This window comes from Notamacropus eugenii, chromosome 5 (genome assembly GCF_028372415.1).
Source record: "Notamacropus eugenii isolate mMacEug1 chromosome 5, mMacEug1.pri_v2, whole genome shotgun sequence".
NCBI lineage: Eukaryota > Metazoa > Chordata > Mammalia > Diprotodontia > Macropodidae > Notamacropus > Notamacropus eugenii.
Window position 1 is genome coordinate 197,592,272 of NC_092876.1, and position 21,960 is coordinate 197,614,231.

Genomic DNA, 21,960 nt, shown 5'->3' on the forward strand with positions numbered 1-21,960 from the left:
TGGTCCCACACTCTATCCACTGCAACACCTAGCTGCCCATATATAAATGTAAACCATTGCTATTATTATTATTTAAATTTGCACTTATAAACACACACACACGTGTACACACACACACACACACATACACACACACACATATATATATACACACATGTTGTCTCCTCTGATGGAATGCAAGCTTCCTGAAAAGATGGATTCTTTCATTTTTGGTATTTATATCCCCAGTGCCTAGCCCTGTGCTTTGGCATATAGTACAGAAGGTATTTCATAAATGCTTTTTGATTGTTTATTGAGGTAGGATAGTGGAAAGACTTGTGTGGCCTTGGGCAAATCACAGAAGACCTGAACTCGAATTAGTCAGAATACATGTCCTAAGAGCCTAGTATGTGTCAGTCACTACATCCTGGGAAAACAAAGATAAAATCAGAAGGTGTTTGCCCCTCATGGGGTTTGTAGTATAACTAGAGGGACCTTTTTCGCCTACCTACTTGTAATACCTTGAATAAATAATTTGATTATTTGAGACCCCAGTATTTTAATTTGCAAAAGGATGAGATTGGATGAAGTGTCTTTATAGTCCTTCCCAACTCAAAATCCTTAAGTCTTCCTTAAATACCATCTTTTCTCATGACTTCTGTAATGCTGCACTTGATTCTCCCCCTCTCTCTTTTGACCATTCCTTTTGTTGGCTTCTCATTCTTTTCCTGGTCTTTACATATGGACATCCCCTAAAGGTCTGTCTTTGGCTCTCTTCTCTCTTTCTATACTCTCTCCCTTAGCAGCTCAGAACTGGAAAGTACTTCATCTGTCATCTTGTCCTATCTATGAATATCCAGAAGGAAACCCTTCTGTAACATACTAACCTCTCCCTAAAGATTTCCTTTGAGGGACAACTCAACACCTCCCAAAGCAGTTCATTCCACCTTTCTACAGCTCAAATTGTAATTGTTAGGAAGATTTTTCTGACATCAAACTTAAATTTGCATCTCACCCATTATTCCTGGTTCTACCTTCTGGGACCAGACACAATAAGCCTATTCATCCCTTTCCTTGGGATAGGGGAATCAATTTTCCCACTTTTTTCCCTTTTGCCTGGATCTGTGATTGATTAGGCATATGAAGCTCATGGTGTAGAAGTTACCTCCATCAATGAAGATCTTCCTTTTGTTTGTAATTTAATAATCTTGAGAGTGGCCTGTAGAACTCAGAGGTTAAGGTGACTTGCCCCAGGTCACAGAGTCAATATGTGTCAGAGGCAGGGGTTAGGACTTAGAATTTAGGGTTTAGGGTCTAGGACTCCCTGACTCCCAAGTTGAACCATGCTGCCTCTCAATTCTTTATATTTTGCCTTTTACCTAGATTTTCATGAGAAGTCAGATATGTGGGGAACTGCACAGTGAGTGTGCCTACAGACAAAACATTTGTGCTCTATAGATTGAGTGATATGGGTAGCAGTTACCACTAGTAAGAGAACTAAGGAAAATGAAGGCAAATTCCTCTCTCCCTTCTTTGCTGAGAAGTGGGACTATTGCATCTATTGCTAGGTGGTCGATGTATTGGATGGTTGTGCTGCATCTTTGTATTCTTTTTTATTATTCTCTGTTGCAAGGGATGGCTTACTGAGAAGGGGAGGGGGAAGGATATAACTGGAACTGAAAGTGATATAAAAACAAAAGATCAATAATTTTTTTATAGAAAATGAAAGCACAGTGAAAACTAAGACAAAATGTATTCCCATTCTGTCTTCAAACGTACTAAGCTTGAAGTAAAGTTTAACATTTGGTGGACTCAAATCTGGATTCCAGAGGGGGAGAGGTTAAATTTAGAATAAGAAGACCTAGATTTGAATCCTCTGCCACTTCCTACATCTCTGACCTTGAGTAAATCATGAGAGTTCTCTAGAGCCTCGGTTTTTTCATCTGTAGAATGAGGGCTTTGGAAAAGATTAACCTTGAAGGTCCCTTTCTGATCTAAAAGTATGATCACAGGAACTAAAGCAAATTAAAATGAATGAGAATCTCTATTGCCACAGGGATTGGCACAGTGGATAGAGTGCTGTGCATGATAGTTGTCTAACTCTTGGCAAGTCACCTAACCTCTGTTTGCCTCATTTTCCTTTTCTGTAAAATGGGCATAGTAAGAGCACCCCCCCATTCCTGACCTTTCCTTCAGTATTTGTGGTGAGGATCAAAGGAGATAATAATTGTGCCTAGCACATGTATAAATATTAGCTATTATTATGATTACTCTTAATCAGACTCCGACATATTGGCAGGCACAATGACATTCATTTCAGGAAAGTTCACGACAGGAATGTCCTGATTACAGTTTGTGTTTGTGGTTTTGTTTTTTAATCAAACCATTTACCTTTATAGGAAGAGGTCTATTAATCTCTTGAATTAATGTGAATGTAAATTATTTATAGATTTATCCAAATTAGACTTGCCTTTTATTTCTTTTTTCTATGGTTTTCTTAGCATGAAACTACCAGAGTAAGAAGAGTTCAAGTATGTATGCATTCTTTCCAATACATAGATGACCTTTTGCCCCTTTCCCACTACTTATTCTCATTCTTTTAGGGCCTCGTAGATCATACAATGCCCTAATTCTCTCGGGAGAGCAGATTGTTCTCATCCCAGAGAATCCATCATATTCCCAGCTTTGCTCATTTTGTCTCAAACAATGTGTGCCAGGATTTCTCATTACTCACCAAGGACATGACTCGTTATGATTATTTGCAGGGAAGGGGGAAGCTGGGGAGGGGAAGGAGAAGAAAGGAAGGAAAAGGTTTACAGTAAGGCATTTCCTACATCTGAATAATTCACTTCCTTTCAGTGTCTGTTTCATCTATGGCTGGGAAGGATAAAATTCACTAATTTCGAAAATATGCTCAAAAAAAATTTTTCTCCAAACTAAGATGAAATAGTCATATCAAATTCATAATTTTAAACTTAATTTGCAAGTTTTTTTAGTTGAATTGCCAGTATGGCTCTTGGAGTTGTATGGGAGCTTATATGTCAGCCTAAGCTCGTGATTTTATAAATAAGTAAACTAAGACCCAGAGAGTTGTGTGATTTGTCCATTGTCTTAATTCAGTCTTATGAGTCAAGCAACTCAATTGGATCTGTGCTAAAAAGTCTGATCTTGGATAAGACTCCTCACTTCTTGGTACCTCGGTTTCTTTGTCTATAAAATAATAGAGTTGGACAATCTCAAAGACCTCGTACAGTGACTCTAAAATCCTGTGATTCTAAGATTCCTTTAGACCATTGGAAAGGGAGTATAATTTTTCTAAATAGGTATTACTTGTATATTATTATATGACTACAAGACAGAATCCAATAATCTCTAAAGAACTGAAATTATGATGATCTAGAAGAAATGATGAAAGGGTATAAATAAGTCTGTTCATGTCTTTTCTAGGTGAATTTTGGTATTTTCTGCACCAACATTTGGAAACAGCTTATCAAAATACATTTAATTAAAATAAAAATTCATTTTTGTTATAGTGGTTCATTAAATATAATCTTTTAAAGTTGCACCTAAAAATAAATAAATAATTGAAATTGAATGTTGTAGATTTTTCATAATGGAGAAGCACATAGTGTTTGTGAACAGGCAGCAACATTGAACCAGAGGGATTTAAATGAAGAACAGGGTATCAAGGAAATTCTTGATAGGAAGACAAGATGGGCCGACGTGGTCAGTTTGTGGCAGATGATTGACAAGTCACACAGAATGGGCAAGAGTGGCTGGGTTGCAATCTGCATTGTTGGAGGGAATATCCAAATTGATAAGAGCACAGTTCCATTTGAGTATTTGATAGACACTGTCTAAATATTATCCAATTATAATCTAGATTGCTAAATTGCCATATTCAGGCTGTTCCTTACCATGTTGCTCCATCATCCTAAGGTCGGCTTTGGTGGGTTGGGTTTTTTTAAACTCTTGTGCATTGCCAAATTATTTTTTCCCCATTATCTTCCCTATGTTCTGGCACTAAACCAGCCATTTTTAGCCCATTTCCATTTGTAACATTTCTATATGTCTGATTTGAGTCACTTCTGCCTAGATTGCTTTCCTTTCATCATTCCGCTCACTTCCTGCGAATCTCACCTTGAAACGTTGCTATTCAATTTATCTAACAAATGACACCAAAGCCCCTGCTTCCTAACTACATCATTCATTCCCCTGTTATCCTGCTCACAGTGACATGACTATAAGAATAATTACTTCCATTGTTACCTCTTTTTAATTCCATCTTTCTCCTTGCCCCACTCCATCATCCTCCAGTCACCTTGTACCTTTACTTCCCTTGTCTATGGAATGATGCTGGGAAACCCAAGCCCCATCTCCTGTGTTCAAAGGCTTTATGAGGCTTTTACTCATGCTGCTAGAGAATGCTATCTATTTCCACCTCTGTGGCTTTATCCTTCTTTCTTCTTAAGCTATTTCATTGACACTGGAATTTGCCTTTCTGGATTTTGCTGCCTAGTATGTTAAAATCCAATGCTGATTCATTTTGATTTTCTTTGGAGACAGGAAGGAGGTGATCAATCCAACTCAATTCAATAAGCATTTATTTAAGTCATGTCAAAAGTGTATAAGATCTTCTAATCATTATGTTGAATTTAACTTTTGTGATATAGATTGGCTAATATTGAATTGTACGTTACATTGTATGTCCTATTCAGGTAGAACTAAAAAAAAAACCCACAAATAATGGGGACCTCAAATAAAAGGCATATTATTCTAGACTTTAGAGCCTTTGAGACTGTACCTTGTAAAATAATCCCTATTTATTCTTACAGCTTCTATGTTGAGGAGCTTTGCTTCAGCAGTCAGGACTGAAACGATGGTAAATCTTGTTTTTCATAACTTGTTCAGGAGTGAAGTACAAAAGACAGTTTTACTGGAATATCATGAATGTCACTCATTTCACTGGGAAAGAGGCTAATCACAGATGAGAATCTGAGCTTTTATATTTTCCTTTTCATCATCTGAGCTTCTTTTTACAGATCCCCAATGAAGTGCATCTTTCAACTAGGGGACTTCTGAAGGCTCCTGGCTATGTTCTTTGCTATTAAGTATTTTGGAGTAATTTGTTCTAGGTTGAGTTGCCTTTTAAAAAATTCTTTTTGAATGTCTTAAAAAGTGAGTGTCAGACACATAAGTGACAAAGCTTTATACTTTCCAAGTCTGTGGCCCCCATAACTGAGAGAAGAGTTGAGAGTGATTTTCTTCCTCCCCATGGACACTCTTTAAGTAGCTCCAGTTTTGTCCTTGGAAGATAAAGAATTGCTTTGTTTTACAGAGTGCGTGTGACTTTGGTATAGCTGTGAATCTGTGTATAAAAGGTGAGCAAAGTGTAGGTGCTGACAGAGGGAGAGGGAGATGGAGGCCCTAGGAGAGGGAGTAGCATGTATGTTTTTTGAGGGTAGAATTTCCTTTCCTTTAGCATACAGCGCGTACTACGGAAAAGGAAGAGGAAAACAGGCCAGCAGCTTCTAGGGAGAGGCTGAGGTAGACAGAGAATCAAAAGGAAATGGTGCAAAGTTTCATTTGTAACCATCAGAGACTAAGTGACTAACACAGACCAAACAAATTATGTCTTGATTAACAAGAGACCGGATTGTCCTTAATGACAAAAAGTCAGTTTAACTTTGCCAGGTCCTCAAGGCAGTTGGACAGAGTTCCATTAGACTAACTCTGGAATCAAACCCTGAGCCCCCATAAGAAGAGAAGGGGTGGGAGCCCAGAGAGGCAGAGACCTGAAAGTTCTGGGAAATTGCTATGAAAGCAATATTCCCTAAAACAAAGATTTGTTTTTGGCTGTAGATCTGTTTCATGGTATTTTTGAGTTTGGATGGGCAATAATTGACAGCTTTATTTTCATAAACCTCTAACTGAAACTTAGCACATCTTTCAGTTATTTAAAAACAATATTATGAGATTTTTACATAACACAAAAATGATTTAGAACTCCTTTTCTAGAATCCATTCAGACTTCCTGGGGCTGTATTGTGTAATGAGGGCTCAGGAAAATGAAATTTGAAAGGAAACGATTGAGAGCCAGAGCTTACTGACATTTCTATTGAAGAATCTATTGAAATAAACTTCAGCTTGGCTTCTCACCTCTCCCTTTAATGGACTGGAGGCATTTGAAACTATTGAATGTTTATGACCCCACCTCCCAAACCCCACTTCAAACTAAGAAATGTTATGCAAAGCGACACTTTCATCAATTTAGCTTTCTAGCTGCTATTTCCCAGCAATTATAATGACTTTTCATTCTGGGTAAGGTCTAAAAACAGACTCAGGTAGAGGTTGTGTCTGTATTGGGGCTGACCACTACTTAGGTCACCCCAGGAGAGGTAGGTGTTACTGGTTTAAGTGGGATTAAGTGAATCTGGGGCTAGGGGACTTGGGAGAAGGTTGATTCTGTCTAACTCTGACAGGCTAATAAAATATTAAGTCACTGGCCCTACCTGCAAAGAGCACAGGACCAGCTGGGTGACCCTGGGGCCCAGGGAAGCATTTGACTACCAAAGCCTTCTGAGTCTTGCTAAACTGATAAAGCAGAGGTGCCTGACATTTTTTGGTCCAGGACTCCTGACTTTTAGTAACCCTTCCAAACCCCCTATTCAATATTATGTTTTCTCTAGTCAAAGAAAAATAAAGCAGGAGTCCTAGTCCTTTCTTGAGTCACAAGTCTCCTTTTCCTGACTTCCTTCCCTCTTTTCAGCATCTTTTTAAGGTATGGTCTTCCCCCTTTAGATTATGAGCTTCTTGAGACCAGGTACCATGCTTAGCACAGTGTCTGGCAAATAGTAGGCATTTAATAAATGTTTACTAACTGACTGACTCTTTGGCAGTCTTGTGAAGCCTATGGAACTCTTCTGAGAATGTTTTTAATTGCAGAAAACAAAGTGTGGAGTACTACAAAAAAGAAACCAAATATGTTGAAAAGAGATGTACAGTCAATCCTCAACATTTTGGGGGGCTGAGTTTTTTGGTGGGGAGGCAGTTGGGGTTAAGTGACTTGCCTGGGGTCATACAGCTAGTAAGTGTCAAGTTCAGGGGGTGGGAACCAACAGCCTCGAGGCCACATGTAGCCTTCTAGGACCTCGGGTGGGCCTTTTGACTGAGTCTAAGTTTTATAGAACAAATCCTTTTATTAAGGTGATTTGTTCTGTGAAGTTTAGATTCAGTCTAAGGGCTGCACCTGAGGACCTAGAGGACTACACGTGGCTTCGAGGCTGCATGTTTCCCCACCCCTGGCCAAGTGTCTGAGGTCAAATTTGAACTCTGGTCATCCTGACTCTCCGCTGTGCCACTAGATGCCCTAATCCTCAACGTTTCTAACTTTCTTGACTTCACACATTTGCATGATTTTGTTAGTAACCTCAATTTCATTTTCTCATTGACAACCTTGAACATTAGAAGCAATATTCAGTAGAGGAAGAAAATGAGAGGCAAGATGAAGGCAAGTTTGTAAAGCAACTAATATCCTACTTGGATATGTTATTTCAAGCTAGTGCCCCTTCACAGTCTCCTGCCATCCACCAGCCATGAAAGACAGAGTATGGTAGATAATGTGGAGACCTTGCCAGTCTTGATGTATTCTGACAGCAGTGACTAAAGTTCCAGAAACTTCTCCCTTGGTTTTCAGAAGACAGCCAAGGTAGAGAGATTTACAGCAGTATAGTATATAGAACAATGTCCCCACACCACAGTCTGACACAGTGGAAGGTAAGATTCAGGTTGAAAAATGTTTTTGTTTTAAGAATTTTATTTAGCATCAAAAGTTCCCCAGGAGGGGGTCTTTGCTTTTATGAGTCAAATGACCATCCTTTTATTAATTTTTAATAATTATCATCATCATTTTAATTTATTATATTATATAAACATTATTAAATAATATCTATCATTACTAATTATTATTCATTAGCCATAAATAATAAAATGATTAATTCTGCAGAAAAATAATTTTATTTGCTGTACAGTATTTATGGTTGTGTAATGAAAAGTGAATATTGTCCAAAATCATTGTTGTTTTTCTGTTGGGATGTTAGCACATGAGGTTATAGAATTCTAGGGGATTGCTAGCAAGAAAAAGTGTTTTTCATGTTACCAGTTTTATACTGTCCACTGCATTTCATGAGTTATTTCATGGTTGCTGTGTTATTATTAACACAGTACATGTTATCAGAAAAGTGAATATTATCAGAATTAATGCTTTGTTATAAAAAAAATTGTATGCAGGAAAGTGCATTTCAGCAATCTCTAGCAAAAGATTCCAGTTTTTGGTGATTGAGGGAACCTAACACTCTTTTTTTCTGTAGGTTCAGTGTATCCGCATTCTCACTTTTTACTTTCATGCTGTTTTCAAGAAATGTTGTCTGCAAAAGTAGAGGATTGACTGTAATTTTTTCCAATCCAAGTTCACAGACTTCCTAAAATCTATCTATCCATGGATCACTTGTAGTCTATCAAGTGAAGAATCCCTGAAAGTACGGGAAGGAAATAAATTTTGGAGTTTCCCCATGCATTTAGCAACAGTCATAACAATGATAGTAATTAGGGTCTTTATAGCATTTCAAAGTTTGTTAAATATTATCTCATTTTAACCTAACTACCTTGGGAGAGGTAGGTGCTATTATTAGCCCATTTTACAGATGAGGAAACTGAGGCAGACAGATTAAGTGATTTGCCGAGGATCACACAACAAGGAAGTATCGGAAGCTTGATTTGAATGTAGGCCTTTGTGAGTCCAAGTCTAACACTCGATCCTCTGTCACCTGGCATATGCATATAAGAAATAAAAGAAAGGAATTAATTTCCATGGCATAATTTGGCAATTTGTCAGATATTCAGATGTGTCTTGATAAACTTTTCTTGGCCCATAGAGTTATGCATACCTCAGGTTAAGCATCCCTGTGACAGAGGTTTCTGGTTATTCCTTACTTGGAGAGATCCTCCATCATGGAGGAAATCACCAATTAGGCTTCATTTTGCAACTGAGCTAATATTTTAAGAGATTAAAAAATGTTCCCTTTCAGCAAAAAAATACTGTGCTATTTCTTAAAAACAAAGATGTTTTAAGGTCCCTGGCACACTGTAGGTAAATGTCTGTTGATTGTTGATGGAGTTAGAGAAGGGGAGAAGGAAAAGAGAGGGTTTTTTTAAGGAACATACTGTCTCTCAATTAAAGTTTTTTTACATATGGAAAATATATGAATCTGTCCCAGAAAAGAAACCTGGAATAGTGGGGAAAACCCTGGACTTGAATTAAGAAGACCAGGGCTTGAGACCCTCTTCATACTGTGATTTGTGATTTGTGTCCTCTTTTGCAAAATTAAGATAATGCCTGCATTGAGGGCAGAGAGGTGGTACAGGTGCTGGACTGGAATTCAAATCTAAGTGAGTTCATATCCGGCCTCAGACACTCAACTGTGTGACCCTGGGCAAGTCACGTCACCCTGTTTGCCTCGGCTTCCTCTTTTATAAAATTAGCTGAAGAAGGAAAAAGCAAACCACTCTGGTGTCTTTGCCAAGAAAACTCTGGGGTCATGAAGAGTTGGACATTTCTGAAAAACAATAACAACAATGCTGGTGTTACCTCCCTTGCAGTGCTGTTGTGAAGATCAAAGGAGATAATTCACATAAGTTGCTTTGCAAACTGTAAATTTCTATATACATATGTTTTTGTTATGTTTTCTATACATATTCACAAATGTATTTGGAGGGGCAGTATGCCACAGTGGTTAGAGGGACAACCTTAGAGTCAGGGTTCAAGTCTTGTCTCTAACATATTAGCAATATAACCCTGGACAAGTCACTTAACTGCTCACCCCTAAGACTGAATTACAGATAGGCTGCTTTTCTCAAACAGTGTGATGCATTTCCACATTTTAAGTGCCTCACACCAGTGATATAATGGGTCCAGACCAGAAGATAAAGAGAGACCAAATTCACCATGAATGAATGAAACTAATCAAGGAAGCAAAGAACTACGAGCAGAGCTACAAGAAGAGAAGCTGAGAAGAATTCAGATCTGAGAGGGGTAAACAGGAATAGAGCTTTGTGGCCATTGGAGTAATTGTGAAGGAAGACATGGGCATTTGGAACAAGTGTGTGAATAGGAAAAAAAAAAAAGAGGGGCTGTCAGACAAGTGAGTAGGAGGAAAGCCAGATATATAGATTTTAAGCGAACAAGGAAAATAGTAGCCCATTATGATTATAGGGAAAAAGGAAAAAAAAAATAATACATAGTCCCTTAGTGATTACAGAACTAGATTTTAATAATTCTATGAGGCAGGCCAACAGCTGTCGGATTTGATGATCACACATACGTGTTTCTATTTTTTCAGGGAAATTTCATTTTGTCAGTATTCTGATCTTCAGGATATAGACTTTCTTGGTTGAGCTAAATTGAAAATTAATGTAAAGAACCACCACACAATTTAAAAATCAAAAAGGACCACTGATTATTTGTTGGGCTGTGTTATTCCCTATTCTCCTTGACATAGGATCATAAGCTTCAGAGCTGAAAGGGGCCTTAGAAGCCATCAAGTCTAAACGCCCCCCCCCCCCCCATTCTTCAAATTAAGAAACTAATTCAGAGAAGAGGTTAAATGACTTGCCTACAGTCACACAGCTAGTAAGCATCTGTGGTAGGATTTAAACCTAGCTCTTCAAGTCCAGTGTCCTATCCCCTACTATTTGTTGTTGCTTGGTCATTTCAGTTGTGTCTGACTCTTTGTGACCCCATTTGGATTTTCTTGGCAAAAATGCTGGAGTGGTTTGCCTTTTTCTTCTCCAGCTCATTTTACAGATGAGGATCTGGGACAAAAAGTAACTTGCCTAGGATTACATAGCTAGTAAGTGTCTGAGGCCAGATTTGAACTCAGAAAGATGAGTCTTCCTGATTCAGATTCTGGTACTCTATCTACTATGCCACATACACTGCCATAGTGCCTCCTAATGTTAGCGATTATCAGATATACTCAAGTTATCTCCACACATAAATGGAACAAGGAAGAATAGGATATAGATCTGACACCCTCCTGTTCTCCTGAAGCCAATTTTATGTTTATGTAAAGTAAGCAGTTTGTGTTGAGATGGTGCGCTCAGCCATGGATGAATTCCCCAAAATGATCTTGGGATCATTTCTGAAGACTTGATACTGTGGAAATTAATTAGAATCAGAGGCAATCTTAGGTCAATTGGGGACTTCATTGATGTTTAAGTCATTACTGATTGTATTTGTAGAGTTTTATTAGCCTTTGTTTTCTGGAAATACATTGGTAGAGAAAGAGGGCTCATGAATGAAGAGAGGAAATTTTAATCCTCAGCTAAATCTATAGGGTCACTGGGCTAGCAGTAGCCTCCAGATACGGAGGTTTCTTTCATCAAATCAGAGTCAGCAGTTTCCTTGGCCTTTTGACTACCAGAAAATAAATCATTTCTGCTACAAAAAAAAACCAAGTCTCTGCTAAAGGAAAGATAATGATTTCTGCACCAACAAGTCATCCAAATATTATTTTAAAGAGTTTGGTTTTTATTCAGCTCTATTTTGCACTGACAGTTTATATTACAATTTCAAGTATAATTGACTGTCCATTCATTTCATTTCCATAGGATCAAAAAAGGAAGTGCAGAAAGATCAAGAAGCAAATAAACCTGCTGTTTCATCACCTAAAAGATTGGCAGCTTCAACTACAAAACTTCACTCACCAGGTATTTGAGAAGGGAACTCAATATTATTTCAAGAAACTCTTAACCTTGGAGATTCACTCCACTAATGTGATGGTGGGAGCCCTGAAGTGTATATAATTCTCATATAATATACATACATATATATATGTATACACACACATATACACATATGTATGTCTGTCTGTGGCACGTTTTTTGACCATTGCCAAGGTAGAATCATTCACATGACATATTTATTCCTAAAGACCAAGATATTATCACTATGTGCCAACATGGGAAAAATCTATAGGGAAGACTACCCACCATCTGATGTCCATCCTGGACAAGCAGTCTAGAATTGAAAAGCACAAAGCTACATATAGAAAATAATAGATAATCTATGCTGTTTTTTTAGTAATCAAGAAATCATTGGTTTAAATTCAGATTTGACTAAGCTAACAATTGTTGATTATGTCTGGCATATTTAAAAAAACTTATGAATAGTCATTATATGAGAGTTTAACTCTTTGAATATCATGTTATGCTATCAATGAATTTGTAACTTGGAAAAACACTACAGATACATCACACTGTAAGTTGGGGGCCACCCAAAGGGTAATGGGTGATCACATAGAAGATGTGAGTAGGCATCATATTATAAGTGAGGAGTTATATGAAAAACATGACAATGTATATCATCAGAGAAATGTAGGACTTAAAAAAAAAAGATGAGCAAGTCACATAATGAGAGTGAGAAAGAACCCATGGATAGCCTGTGTGTTCCTCTGGTATCCATCTGGCATGGGCCTAGCGTCAGGAAGACCTAAATTCAAATATGGCCTTAGAAACTTATTAGTGACCTTCATAAGTCACTTAACCTCTGTTTCCCTCAGTTTCCTCAATTGAAAAAATGGGGATACTAAAAGTAGCTAACTCTCAGGATTTGATGATCAATGAGTTAATATTTGTAAAAGGCACTTAGCACAGTGCCAGCATATAGTAGGTATTATTTAAATATGCATTTATATGTAGGTATATTTTATAATTATCTACATTCCCTCTTTTTGTTGTTGTTCAGTCATGTCTGATTCTTTGTAATCCTGTGGACCATGCCAGGTGCTTTTATCCCCCACTATCTCTCGAATTCTGTCCAAGTTCATGTTTATTGTTTTCATGACCCTATCTATCCATTTCTTCCTCTTTCCCATCCCCTTTCCCTTTTGCTTTCAATCTTCCCAACATGGGATCTTTTCCAGTGAGTCCTGTCTTTTCATTATGTAGCCAAATTATTTAAGCTTCGTTTTCAATATTTGACCTCCCAGTGAACAGCCTGACTAATTTCTTTATGTATTGACTGATTTGACCTATATAGTTTTATATACTGACATATATGTTCTTCCATATAGAAAGAAATATGACTTACTCCTTACTCCTTCCATGTAATGTCAAGAGAACATGAAGAAAAGCATAGGAATAGTGGGTGAACATCTGGTTGAGAATTCAGGGAGAACGTAGATGAGTCTTGCCAGATAAGCAGGCCTGTGAGAGGGCTGCAATCTATGTTACTGGAGAGTTTCCCACATCTATGAGACCACATAGCCATTGGAGTGTTAAAGTATACAGAAGTGTCATTACAAAGCACAGTAGACCAGAATGAGGTTCACAGGTTTTCAGAGTTGAAATAGGCTATAGAATCCATGTCACCAAAACCTCTCTTTGAGAGAAGTAAGTTTCAGAAAGTTGAAGTTGCTTACTCAAGACCATGGTCTCAGTTAACCCAAATTCTCTGACTCTTAGACCAGTGCTCTTTCCACTAGATGACATTAGTGCTTAATTTGGTTTTCTGGTTAATTTAGCTTTAGCCAGAAACTTCCTTTTGTTTTAATCCTTATAACATTAACTCATACTTACAAACTATTTTGCAGTTTGTAATGACATTGTTAGAAAAGAAGGGTAATTAGTGAAATGAATGAGTATTTACAAAAATATAAATTGCAAATCTACTATGAACAACTTCTTATTCCTTTTAAATATATAACAGTTATCGTGTAAATTTTTTTCCCTTTTTTTCCTTCCCTTCCCTCAACTCCACCCTAGAGATGGCTACCATTAGACACAAATAAGGGTATATTTATATGTAAAATTATTATATACATACTTCTATTTATCACTTCTTTCTCTGGATGCAGATAGCATCTTTTTTCATATGTCCTTTATCTTTAATTTAAATGCTTATTATAGTCAAAATCACTTAGTCACTCAAAGCCTTTCTTAAAACAACATTACTGTTTCTGTATGTATGCAGTGTTGTCTTGGTCCTTCTCATTTCACTCTGCATCACTTTGTTTAAGTCTTTCCATGTCTTTCTAAGATCATTGAGCTCATTCATTTCGTATAGCATGGTAGTACCATAGACCACAACTTGTTCAGCCATTTCCCAATTCGTGGGGATGTCTCACAACAAGAGCTGCTGTAAACATTCCATCACATTCAAAGCTGCAATTACTATTTGTGACTTTCCCTCCATCTTAGTTTTACTCACTGTTTTCTTTCTTTCTGCCTTTTTACCCTATCCCTGTTACCTTATCTTTCCTCCCACCTTCCCACTTCCCATCCCACCCTTACTTATTCTAAAGACTCCTAAGTAGCCTGGAGATGAGAATTCTTCATATTAAAAGTTGAAGATACCTAGAAATTGAATGACATTGATTATTTGTGGAGTTTCCTTTTTAAAATTTTTTGTTACACTCTAAGTTCCAAGCTGTATCCCTCCCTCCCCAGACCACATTAGAAAAGTCTACCATTTGACACAGATGTGTGTGTGTGTGTGTGTGTGTGTGTGTGTGTGTGTGTGTGTGTAAAACCATACTATACATTCTTCTGTTTATCAGTTCTTTCTCTGGATATGGATAGCATCTTCCTTCCCAGGTTGTTTGTAATGGATTTGAGCATTTATATTATTTAGAATAATTCTGTTGCTCTTCAAACAATACTGCTGCTAATGTGTGCAGCATTCTTCTGGTTTCTCTCTTCATTGTTTCATGCAGGACTTTCCCTGTTTTCTCTAAAATCACCCTGTTCATCATTTCTTATACCACAGTAGTATTACATCAGAATCCTACGTCCTAACTTATTCAGCCATTTCCCATCATTTGTGGAGTTGCAATAAACTTTGTATACAATGGATAATGTTTTCTGCTTCCCCCTTGTCTCCTTTCTCCCCAAATTATTAATCATAGTAATAATAACAACAATATTAATAAAGTTTTATATAGCACCTATTATGTGCCAGGCACTGTGCAAAGGACTTTGTAAGTATCATCTTATTTGAACCTCCCAACAACCCTGGGAGGGAAAAGCTATTACTTATCCCCTACTTACAGATGAGAAAACTGAGGCAAACAGAATCTAGGATCACAAAGCTAGTAAGAGGCCAGATTTGAACTCAGATTTTCCTGATTCCAGCAGTAGTACTCTATGCACTGTGCCACCAAGCTGCCCCAAATTGGGAAGAAAGAGTCTTGGTATAAATGTTCAATCCTTTCTTGGTGTTGTTTCTTTGTAAAATGGCAAAATTGGACTATAGGACCTCTTGGGTCCCTTCTGGTTCTAGATATAGAATTTTATGCCTTAGGTTGCATATGATCGTTCAGCAGCTTTGCCCAGCAGGGTTCTAAACCCCTCCCATTAACTTCATACCCTTGCCTGGTTTGGGAGAGCAATCCTTCCATGGAGTTGGTAGCTAAGCCCTACCATACATAAGAAGGGTGGTGAGTACCATCTTTTTTTTTCTTTACTCCTTTCTCCTCCACTCACCACCTCAGTCAGACAGCTTTCTTCCTTTCAAGGCTCAACAGGAAAATCACTCTTGCTAGTCCTTGCCTGTCTTGGCCAAACCCCTGCACGGTCAAAGAGGGTTTATGAAGAGAGGGAAGGAAAAGTTAGGGGGGTTTGGGTAAAAGGTGACTACATTTGAAACTAAAAGTCAGACTTTTCCTGAAATGAAGTTGTATTGTTTTAATGAAAGTCAAACCCCAGAGAATTCTCAGCCACTACACTGAATCATGTGGGGAGTGGAGGGGAGAGGGGAATGTGTGCCAAGCTGGAAAACACTTTATTTTCTGCCATGATTTTGCCAAAAAAATGGAATTAGTGAATTTTTTGAGATGGAAAACTGGCGAAGTTTTGGCATCTGTTTTCCTTTGCCTTTGAGGGGTATTTAGGCCTCCACATTGTACTGTTTGGCTCTTGTGCCAAGTCAGCTTCTTAGCTGTAAAATTATGAAGTGGTTCCTTTTATTTAAAATTCTGGGAAGGGAGGGGAATCCCTGCAAATGAATATTTTATAGGCTCTTTTCCATTTACAGGGGTTGTGCTTTCCCAGATGTATAACCCTGGCACGCAAGGCACTCATATTTCTCCTTCTGTCCTCTCTGGCTGCTGGCCTTTCCCTGGAGGCCAAAAGAGATATAAGATCAAGGACTGTCATTTCTTGCATTTCTTCCTACCACTAATTAGAGCTGTCAGATAAAGATTCCATAGAAGGAAATATAAAGCAGCAGGTGACCATTCTGGAGCTTACCCCCAAAAGAGTGGAGCCTATCAGTGACATGAGCCTCCTGTGGCTAGAAAACCAAACTAAGCTGCTTACTGCTATTCATGCAGGAATATCCAGATTATACATACACACCTTTGCACAGGCTGTGCTGCATGCTAGGAATGCACCTCCTCCTCACTTGTGCCTCTTAGAATCGCTAGTCTTCTTCAAGGCTCAATTCAAGTACCTCAAGAGACTTAAACGAGATATTGTCTCATCCTTCCTAGCTGCCAGTGCCTCTCCCCCTCCTCCAAAATTCTCTTGTATTTGCCTTGTATTTTATTCCAAGCATTCATTCATATGTTATTTCATTCACGTGGACTATTTGTGCCTGATCTATGACAGAACCTTCTGAGCTCATGTTGATCTGATCAGCCCCAGTCAGACATCATGTACCTTGATTGTAACACAGTGGAGCTATTTTGGTCCTCTTCTAGTGCGAAGGATAACTATTTCATGCGTATTTTGCTTGCATGTACTTATTGTCTCCCCTCAAAGAATGTAAGCACTCTGAGGGCAGGGATATCATCATCTAGGATAGTCCTTGGCACATTTTGTTTTTATTCATTCGTGTCCTACTCTTTGTGACCCATTTGGGGTTTTCTTGGCAGAGATACTGGAGTGGTTGGCCATTTCCTTCTCCAGCTCATTTTATAGATGGGGAAACTGAGGTAAACAGGGTGAAATGACTTGCCCAGGGTCACACAGCTACTAAATGTCTGAACTCATGAAGATGAGTCTTCCTGCTTCTAAGCCCAGTGCTGCATCCACTGTGCCACCTAGCTGCCTCTTGGTGCATAGATACTTCATATGTGCTTTGGGTTGCTAAGAAAACAAGATGAGAATTTTTTCTTACCTTTCTAATGAGTTTAAAAGGATTAGAAGAGCAAAGGGTTTAGATGGTTAACTCATGCATCAAATGCTGCCTTAACAGATTTCCCTTTCAGTTTCAGACACTGATTTAACCTCATAAGCCTTATAAGCCACTTTAATTGGTGTTGGTTCTCTAGAAGCTGCCCATATGTAAAACCCCAGAAGGAGTTCAGCTGCCAGAATCCCCTCTTCCTCTTCCTTTTAACCTGTAAATTATGTAATAATGGTTGAAAAAGCTCATAGGTTGTTAGATCCAAGGAACCTTAGAGATCATTCTAATTCAGCCTCATTTGTTATGTAGAGAAGGGAATGAGGCCCAGAAGGGTAAGGTAACTTGCCCAAGGTCACGTAGCCAGCTAGTGGTTCAGCTGGGAAGGGGGGAGGAACTAGCACTTATGAAGTACCTACTAAGTGCCGTGTACTAAGTGCTTTATTTGTAAGTACATACAAAATATGCCCTTTTATCCCACAACTTATCTCTACTATGCATCAGGGCCCTTCATTATATTTTTATGTACTGTCTTCATTAGATTATAAACTCCTTATAGGCAGGAACTGCCTTTTTCTTATTTGTATCCATAGTATGTAGCACAGTGCTTGGCACATAGTAGGTAATTTATAAAGGTTTATTGACTATTTTAAGTTCTCTCTGCACTATCTTGACTCCTGCACTAGATTGTGAACTCTGTATGGATATAGACTATATCAGTCATCGAGTCTTTCTGTAGCCCCCACATCACTAGTAAACACTATAAGATTTCTTGACCACTTTTACTTAGTTATCTCTTTTGAGCCCCTTTTGAACAACCCTATGAGATAAGTTGTGTGGCTATTATTATCTGCCACTGAGAAGTGGTGAAACTGAGATGCAGGGACATTAGATGTCTTGTTGAAGGTCATATGGGTAGGAAGTACTGAAAATGGGATTTGGACAGAGGTCTTTATGACTCCATTCTGATCATTCCACCTATACTTGTTCAATCATTTTTTAGTCATGTCTGACTTCATGATTCCATTTGGGGTTTTCTGGGAAGAGGTACTGGAGTGGTTCCCCATTTCCTTCTCCAGCGCATTTTACAGATGAGGAAACTGAGGCAAGCAGGGTAATGTGATTAGTGACTTGACCAGGGTCACAAAGCTAATTTGTGTCTGAGGCTGGATTTGAATTCAGGCCTTTCTGATTCTAGGCACAGTGCTCTGTCTACTGTTCCACCTAGCTGCCAATCCTACCCCCTCATGCTATGTTACTTCTCCTTATGTTATTGAATTGAGTCATGGATCAGAGTTAGCATTAGAAAAGACCTAAGATATCATTAAGGCTAACCCTTCCATTTTCCAAATGATGCCCCAAAATGAAATGACTCACCCACAGGTTATACAAGTAGCTTTCATTCAAACCAAGGTTCTCAGAAACCAAATTCTATTTCCTCTTGAGATGAGAACTATAAAAGTTTAAATAAAATTTAAGTAAATGTTAATTGAAAAGAAATGAAGTAAGATGATTATAAAGACTTCGATAGGGAAGGTTAACAATAGTTGACATTTATACCCACTAAGGTTTGTAAAAGCTTTACATCTTCTATAATCCATTACCCATCTCTGTCCCAAACTGTTTAACCTCTGTGGGCATCCTTTCCTCATCTGTGAAATAAGGGAATTGAATCAGAAATCTGTAAGGTCTTTTTCATATCTAAATCTATGATGACCTAAATCAAGTGTTTGCAGCCTCCAAGGTCACTGTATATCAAGAACTGCTTACTAATTAAAGGATATTTAGATCAAATCCCTAATTTTACAAATCAGGAAACTGAAACATAGAGTAGGTTTTATTTTTGTTGGTAACCATATTCTCAAGCAATGAGGTAGTGCAGTGGATAGAGTGCCAGGGCTGTAGTCAGGAAGAGTCCTTTTCAAGAGGTCAAATCTGGCCTCTAGCTGTGTGAAGCTGGGCAAGGCACTTAACCCCGTTTGCCTCAGTTTCCTCACCTATAAAATGAGCTGAAGAAGAAAATGGAAAACCACTCCAGTGTCTTTGCCAAGAAAACCCCAAATGAGGTCAAGAAGAGTCAGACGCAGCAGAAATGATTCAGTAACAAGAGCAAGTCCTCAATCACCCAGGTTTGTAGCCAGGGAGTCTTTCATTTTTCTGTATCACACCATTTCAGTTATCATTCCCTTGTAGCCACTCACGTTATAATCAACTAGTTCAGACAGAATTATTTTAATAGACTTAGTAACTAATCTCCCATCTCCAAGCATAATATTCTTATTAAGGGAGAGTACTGACCATATCGCTCCACTGCTCTAGTACCGTTAGTCGTTCCCCATTGCTTCTGGGTTAAAATGAAGACTCCTTGTTCTGGTCATTTAAGACCTTCCACAATGTGGGGGACATTTTAAAAATATATTTTGTCTATAGGATATTCTTATATAGTACATGTGTGTGTATATTTTACATGGTATACATAAAATATAAACTATACAACATGTATAGTATACATAGTATTTTACATAGCATATATATACATATATATGTATTGTATTTTTTTCTCTATGAACATGTTGTGTTCTAATTTTCAGCAGTGATTTTTTTGCATTTTATATCCCCACCACTTAGCGCAGTATCTGGCACCTGGTAGTCCCTTACTAAATGCTTGTTGGCACTAATACCCTCTGGAGAAGAAAGTGAGGCTGGTGACCTTGCACAGCCCTGCCTCACTTAAATCTAATTCACTTGCAAGTCATGGCATCACCTCCTGATGTCATAGTCCTCTTTGAGAATGGAGGACAAGCAATAAATATAATACTGAGCAGTCAGAAATAAGGGTGGGTTTTATATGGAAAAACAAATTTCGAAAGCCTTTTTGCCTAAAGGAAAAAATAAAAGGTATTATGATATCAAGGCCTGAATTACCTTAGTCCCATTTCTAAAATCTTATTTCCTAAGCAGTAACAATGTGATTTGGTAGAAAGGAATATAGAGGCCTTCTTTCTGAATTCTTGTTCCAAAACTTCTAGTTGTCCAACTTAAATCACCGAACCTCACAGAATCTCATTTTCCCCATCTGTAAAATGAAGATAATATACTACCCTGGGTGCAATGTCCTGGTGAAGGAGGTAGAATAAGAAGAGGCAGTGACTCTGGAGTCAGAGAACCTGGGTTCAAACTTACCTCTGTGTGAGCAGCTGTGTGACCTTAAATAAATAAGTTATTTAATCTCCCTGGGCCTCAGTTTCCTCATCTATAAGATGAGGTAGTTAGACTCAACAGCTCCTGGAGTTATTTCTAGCTCTGGAGATTTACAATCCTAAGCTTGGAAGTGTTTTGGAAATATATTATTATTTAAATTTAAACATTGTCACATGACCCCTAAAATACCCTAAGAAAGTCTCTCCTTCCAGATTCTAGGCAGAAAGAAATTCCAAGCAATTAAAACAGCCTGGTGTTTAGAATGTAGGAGTTGAGCTTAAACTGTGTTTTTACACAGGAGGTGAAATGTGACCCTTATGTACAGTGGGTGTCAAAGTAAAGGGCTGAACATGGTTTTCCCAGTCTGAAGAACACGATGATCCCATCGTCAATGTAAACACCTAGGTAGCCAAGGAAACAGTTTATCCAAAATTCTTTTGGGTCTTCCATTCCCACTGTATAATGTGCAGACCTATTTTTAAAAAGGGAAATTGGCTATTTCTTGTTCTTCCTTCCACTAAAAAATAGTAAATTCAATGAATAAAAAATACCCCATGTTTGTGCTTTTTAACGTACTAAAACCCAGAGATGACAATATTTGCCAGGGATGGCATTTAGCTTAAATGCACTGAGCTTAAATCAGTTTTTATTATTTCCTTTATATTTTCTTTTTGGGCTCAATGGAGAGAGCACCAGCTTGGAATTAGGAAGACTCATTTTCATGAGTTTAAATCCAGCCTTAGATAATCACTAACTGTGTGACCCTGGCTAAGTCACTTAACCCTGTTTGCTTCAGTTTCCTCATCTGTAAAATGAGCTGGAGAAGGGAATGACAAATCACTCTAGGATCTCTGCCAAGAAAACCCCAAATGGGGTCTTGAAGAGTTGGACATGACTGAAATAACAACCACAAAATTATATTTTCTTCATATTTCAAGAGATGTGTTCTTCATTATTAGGACCTTAGGTAGCTGGTACAAATTAATTACATTAATTAAAACACTCAAGTACTTTTAAAAGCACATAACAATCATCAAAGCAAAAATATTTCCTTAGGCAACCAGTACATTGATGCCCTCTTGGAGTAACCCCAATGAAGCAATAACCTAGTCTCATGCCTTGGAGCTCAGTGCAGACAATACAATGTTTACTTTTATTTCTGATCATCATCTCTAGAAGAAATGAAATGTAATCATAACATTGAAATTGGTTTGTATTCGACATGAGTGACTTCTCTAGAACCTGACCTTCCTCGCTGCTGTACAGACAGCAGGAATTCCTGACTCTGCTTTCCTGGTATTGTAATAATCTGAGGCATGCAAGGTTTGAGGAACCATTGCAGCCTATTGGCTCTTACTCAAGAAAGAAATCTCTGGTGGACTTTTGTTTTTCTTTTAAAGAAGAAGAGGAAACATTTAATTAAAATGAGCGTATAGTGATCATTAAATCAACAAGCAGAAGTGTGCTTGGATCAATTCAGTCATTGTTTTCTTTAAGGTATGATGCCACTTGGGTATTCTCATCAGTGGAATGCATTCCCTAGTAAAGACATGGTGGGGATGTTTCCTCTACTTACTCAGTCATGCACTTACTGCCCT

The 21,960-nt window shown here is 38.1% G+C and overlaps 1 protein-coding gene across 2 annotated transcripts in view; it reads left to right on the forward strand.

Moving 5' to 3' along the window:
* MTUS2 (microtubule associated scaffold protein 2) overlaps positions 1 to 21,960 on the forward strand; it is a 729,368-nt gene that overhangs the window by 506,126 nt on the left and 201,282 nt on the right. For both annotated transcript variants that reach the window (XM_072611825.1, XM_072611824.1), the window contains one exon: positions 11,647 to 11,745. In XM_072611825.1, coding sequence (XP_072467926.1) covers positions 11,647 to 11,745 — 99 coding nt within the window. The remainder of the gene's footprint in view (positions 1 to 11,646; positions 11,746 to 21,960) is intronic.